This window comes from Cryptococcus neoformans, chromosome 3 (assembly GCF_000149385.1).
Source record: "Cryptococcus neoformans var. neoformans B-3501A chromosome 3, whole genome shotgun sequence".
In the NCBI taxonomy this organism is placed as follows: Eukaryota; Fungi; Basidiomycota; class Tremellomycetes; order Tremellales; family Cryptococcaceae; genus Cryptococcus; species Cryptococcus deneoformans.
In genome coordinates this window covers 1,644,602-1,654,042 of record NC_009179.1, presented here as the reverse complement: position 1 = coordinate 1,654,042, position 9,441 = coordinate 1,644,602, and the positions used below count along the sequence as shown (strand labels likewise).

At 46.1% G+C, this 9,441-nt stretch overlaps 2 protein-coding genes across 2 annotated transcripts in view; one reads left to right on the top strand and one right to left on the bottom strand.

Annotated features, from left to right (window-relative positions):
* CNBC5710 (hypothetical protein) overlaps window positions 1-3,635 on the top strand; it is a gene marked incomplete at both ends in the record, with an annotated part of 3,915 nt that extends 280 nt beyond the window's left edge. The window contains 9 exons of the mRNA XM_771261.1: window positions 1-107; window positions 157-561; window positions 613-705; window positions 753-918; window positions 968-1,364; window positions 1,415-1,892; window positions 1,945-2,241; window positions 2,291-2,651; window positions 2,707-3,635. The exon at window positions 1-107 is cut by the window's left edge and continues 280 nt beyond it. Of these exons, the coding sequence (XP_776354.1) occupies window positions 1-107; window positions 157-561; window positions 613-705; window positions 753-918; window positions 968-1,364; window positions 1,415-1,892; window positions 1,945-2,241; window positions 2,291-2,651; window positions 2,707-3,635 (3,233 nt within the window). The remainder of the gene's footprint in view (window positions 108-156; window positions 562-612; window positions 706-752; window positions 919-967; window positions 1,365-1,414; window positions 1,893-1,944; window positions 2,242-2,290; window positions 2,652-2,706) is intronic.
* A 640-nt stretch (window positions 3,636-4,275) lies between these two features.
* On the bottom strand, window positions 4,276-9,345 carry CNBC5700 (hypothetical protein; the record flags this gene model as incomplete). Its single annotated transcript, XM_771260.1, has 29 exons — window positions 4,276-4,495; window positions 4,548-4,626; window positions 4,680-4,849; window positions 4,890-5,013; window positions 5,064-5,074; window positions 5,136-5,218; window positions 5,274-5,299; window positions 5,353-5,449; window positions 5,515-5,746; window positions 5,798-5,842; window positions 5,900-5,964; window positions 6,025-6,126; window positions 6,185-6,563; window positions 6,616-6,681; window positions 6,737-6,746; window positions 6,797-6,849; window positions 6,904-6,953; window positions 7,003-7,049; window positions 7,097-7,177; window positions 7,230-7,480; window positions 7,529-7,655; window positions 7,706-7,920; window positions 7,974-8,099; window positions 8,161-8,226; window positions 8,280-8,308; window positions 8,359-8,380; window positions 8,426-8,441; window positions 8,491-9,251; window positions 9,323-9,345. The coding sequence occupies 29 exons, from the start codon at window positions 9,343-9,345 to the stop codon at window positions 4,276-4,278; spliced, it is 3,576 nt and encodes a 1,191-aa protein (XP_776353.1).
* Window positions 9,346-9,441: the final 96 nt, after the last annotated feature.

Genomic DNA, 9,441 nt, shown 5'->3' with positions numbered 1-9,441 from the left:
GCAAGGACAATGCAGAGGATGTTGTCTACAGTGTCAAGCGACTCGTGCGAGGCTTGGGTAGCTCTAGAGAAAGTAGCCGTCTTGGCTTTGCGGTTGCTCTAACAGAGGTAATCATCTGTTCGTCAGAAACTTGTGCTTATACTGATGTTTGCACAGTTGCTTTCTCGTATACCAACTGTCACCGCTCGACAAGTCTTTTCACTTGTCATCCGCAATTCTCAATACAGCAAGAACATGAAAGGCTCTGACGAAAGAGACATGATGTTTGCCCGTCTTTTCGGTATGACAGCCATTGTTCAATCCCAGAGTCTTTTCGCTCCTAGTGCCACAAAGGATGACTTCCGAGGCGTTATCGAAGAGCTTGAGAAGCTTGGACAGGCAAAGGCGTGGATGAGGGAAAGCGCTTGGTGGGCTCTGGTGCAAAGCGTTTTGCTCCTTTTGGAAAGTAGGGTGCAATGGAAGGAGGACGCTCTGCGGGAAGTGATTGATGTGGTGTTTGAAGAGAAGGGTTGGACTCAGGAGAAGGTAGCTTTGGTACTTACCTTGGAGCAATCTGGTCTCGTGAGCACATCTCTCTTGTAAACGCAACATGATCCCTTATTTTCATCACAGGACATTGACTGGAAGACTCACCTGGCTCCTACCTTCAAGCATACCCCTTTACTTAACACTCACAACCTCGTCACCCTCAGTCGAATTCTCAAGGTTCGCTAATTTCCTTAGAATTTTTACAGCAACTGATTTATATGTAGGAGACCAGTGGAGACGAGGAAGATGGTGTTTCAGCAACCATCACTGGTTCTTGGAAACCCCAGCTTCACTTTGTCTGGAATATCATCCTCGATCGGTACTTTGGGCCCTCCGCCCTTTCCACAACCCTCGCGTCCTTCCAAGACTTTTTCCGCGTCGTTGTTGACGGTACGTCTTAGTCTAACATCTATACCATAATACTAACGATATCTTCCAGAATCCCTTTTCTCCAATACTTCTTCTCCCCAGCGTCGATACTGGGGCTTTCAAGTGTTTGAACGAGCCCTTCCTCTTTTGCCGTCTTCTCAGATGCCTCTTATTTTTACTCCGAACTTTATGCGATGCTGGATGAACAATCTCTCCTCACCCGATCGTTATCTTCACAAAGCTGCTCAGCAAATTGCCAAAAAAGTGCAAGACATTATCAAAGAGAACCCCAAGGTTGGTTACACATTGCTTTCTCAGCTTGTAGGTAAACATGGTCGACCCGATTTCGACAAAGTCACCAAGACAAAGACTGTCGAGTCAATTATGGGGAAACTCAACGAAAAGGGTGTGAGAGATTTTGTCGACTTTTTGAAAGAAACTATTCTCGGTGCTTCTTCTCATGAAAAGTAAGCTTGACGAGGGATTTTTCACACGATGTCGTACTGACTTAACCTAGCCTGGATGCTGCGAGACTGGCGGAACGTCGTTCTTGGGCGCTCGATCAGATCCAGGCTCTGTGCAGGAACGGTTCTGTCCCCAAGGACGACGCCTGGGTTGCTCCTCTCTTCGATTTCCTTCTTGTGCACGGATTCTTTATCATTAGAAGCGTCAACAAGAAAAGCCCTATCACCGCCATACATACTGTTCCTAAACCTCCTCTTTCCGAAAATACGTCTATTGCTTGTCGCGCGAAATTCTTTGCCTGTGCAGTGGAGTTGACTACAGCGTCGATTCCTAGAAAAAATGGGTCTGAAGATTCCAAAGCTCGTCAGCAAGGGTGCGATGCTTCCGGTAGGCTCTGGCTCCGTCGAGCCATTGACATCATTTCAATCCTTGTGGATGATAAAAAGCACGTTGAGGTCATCGCAGATGCCGATGAAGAGATCAAATCAATCAGAAATGCGGCTCTGGAGAGTCTCTCTTCTTTGGACAAGGTAAATTAGGAACATCCATCTGTGTCGGTTGCAAAATTAATGACAAATGTAGGTTAAGGAAGACCGAAAATCGATTTCTAGGGCTTTTGAAATTCTTATCTCCTTCTTCATCTTACAGACTTACGATGAAGTTGAAGATTCCTTGGAGAACCTCGAGGAGGTCAACACAGCTGCTCAGCAGTACTTGGGCCAGAAAGAGGAAGAGGAAACACAGGCCGCTGACATGTTGCTCGACGTGCTCATTGCTCTGCTCGATAAAGGTTCCAGTGATTTGCGTAACCTTGCAAATCTGGTCTTTGATATTATTTCCCCAGAACTTACGAAATCCAGTTTAAATCTTTTGTCTGCTGTAAGTTTTGAAATTGTATTTAGGTCACTGCAACTGATTGGAAACTCAGCAACTTGAACAATCCGCAGCTGAAGCCGCTGCAAACGAATCTGCGGAAGAGAGTGACGAGGATGCCGATGGTGACGATGCTGCGTCTGATAGCGATGGTGGAGAGGCCAATGAGGAAGATGAGGACGAGGAAGAAGACGAGGAGCATGATGAGGATCTGGGGGATGTTGACCCTGCATTCAGACAGAGAGTTGCCGAAGCTCTCAAAGTGTCCGGCATGGATGCCGGCGAGGATGTCGAAGAAGGTTCCGAGGCCGAGTCAGAAGAATACTGGGACGATGATCAGATGATGAAGGTCGACGAACAGCTTGCTCAGGTCTTCCGTGAAAGAGCAGCCGCTGCCTCCAAGAATGATATGAAGCGTAAGTCAACGATCAAATTACCTATGGTCTCTTTCATGTGCTCACTTTGAAACAGACATCCTGACCGAATCTATTCATTTCAAGAATCGTATTCTCGACTTCTACGACACTTACGCCAAGCGTCAACCAACCAATCCCCTCATTATCGATGTCATCCTCACGCTTTTGAAGCTCATTCGCTCCGGTGGCGTTTCTGAAGCTGAGGTCACAAACAAGGCCGCGGGCATCCTTCGAAGCAAGTTCAACAAACCGAAAGATGTCCCGTCCACTGTCAATATCGAGGCAGCCTCTGAGAGTCTTAAGACCATTCATTCGATGGCGCAGAAGGCTCATTCCGCCGAGTTTTCTACATTGTGCAGTCTGTGCTCGCTTTTTGTTTCTCGAGCAATCGATGCTTCTGGTATTTCTTCCAATTCGGCAACTTCTACCGTCGTTGAGATTTACCGCGCCACTCTCAAAGACTTCATAATCCGCAAAGCATCACTTGTGCATCCTCCATTCCTTCTCGAGTTTGTGAAGCGGTTCCCTGTCCGTGCATTCTCTCTCTACCACGACCTTGTCTCCTACGTGGCCCCAGGCGCCGCCGTCAACGCATTTAGGCAATTACAGGCTTATAATGCTCTCCAAATCCTTGCTCAGCATCTTCCGGTCATCTCTAAATCCGTATCCCCAACTGAGGTAATTAAATTCGTCCAAGAAGCCAGCGAAAGCGTTTTCACTACCCTTGAAACTGCTGCCGAAGCTAATTCGGACTCCAAGGATGCTTTGAATGCCCAAAAGCTTAAAGATGTTGTCAAATTTGCTCTTCAGCTTGCTAGAAACAGCAAGAATGTAGGTATCTCTTGGGATATAAGGAGAGTCAGCGAGGTCGGTGAAACGCTGAAACACGGCAGGAGAACAAAAGAAATGAAGGGTGTCCACAGTATGTGGATACAGTTGGAGGCTATTTTGAGCAACAAAAAGGGTGAAAAGCGTAAGAGATAGAGGATTACAGAGGGAGAAAAGGGAGTTGGATAGAGGAGACGGAAGAGCGTTGAGGAGAGATACGAATTAATAGAACATGCTTCACATCTGTTAACTTTTCCATGTTAGTTTTTTTTTCCTTCGTTTCCATCGTTTCATCTGTATATCGTTATCGTCCAGAACCAGCTTTCGCCTTTTACCTCCTGGGTTCGCCATCGGCTCTGTGGTGTTTAAGTAAAAGTCATTATAGTCATACGAAGATTCTCAGATGTCAAACCCATCAGAAGATATCCGATATCGGGCAAATCGAAAAGAGAATAGAACAATAACGCTGCACGGCACGTCTCCCTCGTAGCACCAACATTTCTCCACTGACAGCCATGCCAGAATACCGCTTGGGAGTAGTTCAGACCTTCTGCGACGATACCGACGGTACGATGAGGTTTTTGTTCTTGTTGCCCCACGCCCAGAGCATCCACCATGGCTCCTGAAAATACTGTTGTAGTAGTTTTTAGCGTGTGCATTTAGGTATCTATCCTGTACTGCTGTGTCTGAAATTATACATGCTTTTGCTACAAAATCACATTTTCAGGACAGATGGACACAGGCGAAAGCTCAAGAAGACAAAAGAGCTCTACGATTTCCACTTAGGAGTGAAATACTACTGAGAGAATGAAATAGAACTTGAAGACAAAGAGTTGTGCAACATCTCTACATTCCTGAGCACTTGGCTGGAGCTGGTTTTGTTGTCAAACAGATTGTGCAGCATCCAACCAACCCTTCTTGCCACTATACCTCTCAATCTTTCTTGCGTCTCTGCCTTGAGAGAACTGGACCGCATTTGAGCAGTGTCGAGGATAGGTTTTGGTAGACCTGCCAATCTTGACACTATGTCAGTCACAATAGTTTGGCGGTAAAGACAGATGCGCATACCGAGCACACCATACTCCAAAAGAGGCCTCTTGTAATCCGCGTGTGAGCTGATACAAGAAAGTGATCTCTGCACCGCCATCTGCCATGAACGTCTAATATTAGTTTATTTCATGGGACAAGGCTGATCCATACCAGGCATCTGAATCTCGTCAAAACTCATGTGCCAGTTACTAATTTTGTCAGGCTTTTCTCTGGCCAAGTCCTGCGCAACCGTAGGATAATGTGTGACAAATAGCGTGTTACATCCGATCTCGGCGATGTGCGACAAAGTAGCATAAGCAATAGCAATGCCATCGTAAGTACTACATATAATTCAGCTCATGCTCCCTATCAAAAGCTTACCTTGTTCCCCGGCCGAGCTCATCCAAAACTACCAAAGATCTTGGTGTTATGGTTTGAAGAATGTCGCTCGTCTCTGATAGTTCTACCATGAACGTGGACTTCCCTCGTCCAATTTCATCAGAAGCTGTGATTAATCAGATTGGGGGTCCAGACAGTGAAAAAACAACTCCTTACCCCCCATCCTCCTACATAAGGCCGGGGAACGTCAGCATGGCTTTGCAATGGTCGACATCATGTACAACTCACGTTTGAACAGAATCATGTACACTAAGTGTCACGGAGGCCGCAGGCACGAAAGATCCGATTTGTGCCATACATACGATCAAGGCCTGCCAAATTTCAGTGATTCGATCTCTGAATGCATTATACAATTAAAGCACTCGCCATCGCACGAACAGTCGAACTTTTACCTGTGATTATCCACCGTAAGATTGACCTTATGCCAGTAGTCGCCGGTGCTCACCTGCCATATTCGGCCCAGTGATAATTTTGGTCGTTCCCTCCTCTTTCGAAAAGTGGATATCAAATGGGACATATGACTCTTCTCTGAGCATTTCCACCTGTATGATTTGGTATAAGGTCAGATTGAATTCGCATATAAAACTCCTCTGCCTAAACTACCCACCATTGGGTGTCTGCCAGCTAATATTTTCAGCTCCGGTTCAGCTACAAATTTCGGTTTACAGTATCCGGAGGCAGCAGCCGTTTGAGCCAGGGACATCAGACAGTCGATGACGGCAATTTGTTTGGAAACCACAACAAGCTCATGATATTCGGCAACTTCAGACTGGAAGGCTATAAATGCTTCACGAGCGACAATAGACAGCTTCTCTAGATGCTGTGTTCTCTCTTTCGTGCTGTTGATCCCTATGTCAGATGCCACTCCCGAAATAAAAAACAACTCTCACATTGCAAGGATTTTAGGAGTATGATATCGATTAACAGTCCTAGTGCTGTTTGGCATGTGTTTGTGTCAGAACTTGTAGGAAAGCTGGTGCTGCAATACTCACGCGCTAATTTTCATCCACTGAGCAGGTACGATTTTCGTATCTCGGATTGGAACTTCCACAAGATACTATGAGCGCAGATCAGCCTTGTTTTGTTTCGCTGACCATTCTTCGGCAATTTGACTCACCTCAATGCCCGAGACTGTAATATACCTAAGTGTAGGCTTTTTCAGTATTTTCCGCAATTCCATGAGGTGTTCGTTCAACTCCATCTCGCAGACGCTTATACACTGTTTATAAATGTCAGCGGATGCAATATGATCTCCCAGAATCAGGCTGATTACTAACATCTTTGACATCCTGTATATCCGGGAATCGGTCTGGGTCAGCCCATAAATTGGCCACGTCATTTTCCCTTGCTTGTTTTAAGTTCAAGGCATTTAGAAATCTTTGGGAAGTATCTAGAATTGTCGGCAGCGTATTGGGTATGTTGTTTAAAAGGCATGATCGGAAAACATTGCCCATGTTGGGCTTGAACTCTGAAGCCAAGCGTACGAGGGTAATAAGTAAAGTCGCGAGCTCGTTCGGCGTTGCTTTTCCATACTGAACTCGAGTTAGGCCTCTAACAAGATCCGGCATGTTGATCAAAAGGCTGCGAAGTTTCTCCATATGGTAGCTATTATTTTCCATGATTTCTTCAATGGCGTCGGCCCGAGCTTTCAAGGCCCTTTGGAGGGTTAGCCAGAGGTTTGAAGGGTGTAAGTCTGATGTAAACATACGCAACATCAAGTAATGGTCTTCCCACCCATTCGCGAAGAAGACGCTTGCCCATGCGGGTCTTGCAGCTAGGAGAATTTAGAGTTGGACATCTCTCGCTATGAGTTCTTATGCGTGACGTACTGGTCAAGCACTAGGATAAGATTAGCAGTTTCCCACCTCATTACATCTGCTGTCACTTACACCAAATCAGGCTTCCATACAATCCTCCATCAGTCTGGTTCTGATAGATCTCTCTGTCGATACGCGGAGTTGGTATATGTGTGTCCTACAAGAATTTGCGCACTTACAAATTGGCCAGAGTGTTACTTGACAGTAACATATGAGACCGGTTTGCAAACTTGAAGACTCAATAAGCCCAACTCGGAAGCTTAACAGCAGCGGCTTACTCTGACAAACGAGGAAGTATGCTTAAAAGCATTTTCCAAACCGAACCCTGTCCAATAGTATCGTTAGCATAGAAACAGGGGCGTATGCACCAACTTTTCATGTATCGAATAGCGACAGCCATGGAGATCACGACTTGTTTGGGAAAATCAACTAGGGTTAGGATTGCTTTGCTAGCTGATAAACAATGTATTAGCACGAAACTGCATGTGCAAATGATGATACCTACAGCTAACACCGGATGCTAGATAGATCTCTTCATCCAATGAGATATCTGCCCCATCCTGGCTCAACTTGGGTTGCAAGCTCCATTGCTTATTTCCCTCTGTCATAAGGTGCCGTTCATCATTCACATCCCCTTTGGATACTGTAGCTTTGTGCTCTTTACAATGATAGAAATTCGTCAGAAAATCAAACGCCGCATCGTATTCTGGAATATTGTCTATCCTTTCAATCCGGACAGCGTTTCTGCCTCGATGTCTGCAACATTGTAAGCCTCGCTGTCGACTGGATCGCCTACCCACTCACTTCGGTTCCCCAGCGAAATACGTCAGCACCTTCTCCGTCGCCTTGGTAAGCCTCTGCTTTGGAAGAAGAAGTTCGGCAGGTGATAGGTGAGCAAGGCGGGTTTCCAATTCTGTCCGAATTTGAGAGTCTAGAGCATAGATAGGTGAGAATCAGCTTCATGAGAATCTCTACACTCACCGTCAAATTCATCCCATGTGATATCTCCTGTCCCTGGGACGACACAAACTAGGCCAACCTTAACTCTGTCATCGCTGGCCCTATCCACAGGCTGTTCCACGATAGCAACGAGAGCATTTGTAGGTGGAGGAGCGGTGCCAGGGACGACAGGATCATCAAAGCGGACGGATGAAGATGATGACGATGATGATGATAGAGAGGGATCTTCGACATAGCTATAGGCAACGGATCAGCGCTCGCAACGCTAAAGCGTATTAATCTAAATTACGTGGCAGCAGTGAAAAGGTGAGTGAGTTTGCGAGCAAACGGGGCATTCCTGTTATCGCCAATCTTTTTAAGGGCCGCCGTTTCTGTCTGAGTAATCACGCCCACTTTGTATCCCAATGACAGCAGTCTAGAGAAGAATTGATCAGGTTGATTAGCACTAATTGTGTCATCTCTCCGAGTTACGGTACTTTTTGACATGTATGTGCAGTCGATGAGTGGGTATCGACGCAGTGAAAAAATTCCTGTTAGGAAAGCTGTAGTAGTGGCATGGGGTCAAATGCGAACTAGCACCCTTCCTGACACTTACGCAACGATGCCTAATTCGCGACTGGCTGTCTGTATGAATAGACTTCAGTTTGACTTCATGAATAATATCCTGAGCTCACTTTTGCGTCTTCGCCGTGAAATCTGAGCCGTAGTCAGCGGTTGCCAATTCTAATGTTCTGTGCTCACTTGTACTTATACCCCACTAATTGACTAGTTAGCGTTATATCGATTTGAGTATGTAAATAGCTCACCTTCCATAAGAAGGAGAACGTCCCTGTTTTGCTCCTTGATTTCCATGAATTGCTTCTCTAAAGGCGTGTATGCTAACCCGCTAGGCCCTATTTCCTCCTTCTTTTTCCCTTTACTTTTCCCTTTCCCTGCTAGCTCTTTAGCAACGTATTTTTTAAGCTGCTTTCCCACTTCTTCTGCATTCTTTTCGCTTTCGCTCTTATAGTCGTCCCCATCACTGCCGTCAAAGGGAGTGCCTTCGTCTTCTAGACCAGCAGCTTCCCTTGCCTCCGCCGCAACTGCCTCATCTAGAGCCAAAGACCTTTTTCGTCGAAACGAACCACTCATGGCAAGGATCCTAGTCTTCCATTCTTCATGCCTCTTAAGCTGTTCTGTGGTGCGTTGTGGTGCAGGACTTGCTGACGGCTCAGGTTGAGAATCTGGCACGAACGACGCTTGAGGGACTAAAGAGCATGTTTCAAAAGCTAAACCTGAATGAGAGGGTTGCGGCGGTATTACATCTTGAAGCTTGTAAGCTTGGATGGCAGCCGATGGCTTGCGAGGCAGCCTTTTATCTACCGAGAGAGGTCTCGCTGTGGGGTGTCCTTTGAAATAACTGGAAGACGTCTGTGTCATAGATCGATTTTTCTGACTGCCCTCATCATCAAGTTTGATTTTTTTGTTTGGAGGGGAGTCTGTGAGGTCTATAATAGCGTTATTGCCGGTCCTTGAGTATGGCTCGACTCGAGGATTTTTACGCTTGAAGAAAGAGTCAAGGGATGGTCTAACAGACCACGAATGAATAACAGAGACCACGAATGAATAACAGCCTCTTTCCTTGAATGAATTGCTCACTGTTGAGAGCCTTCGGAAGGCATTATTTCCGTCTATCTTCGATGTCTGAATTGTCAGATGAAGCCAAATAATCCAAGTATCACAGGGCGGAGCGCCCAAGCTTACACTCGCTGTGAAGG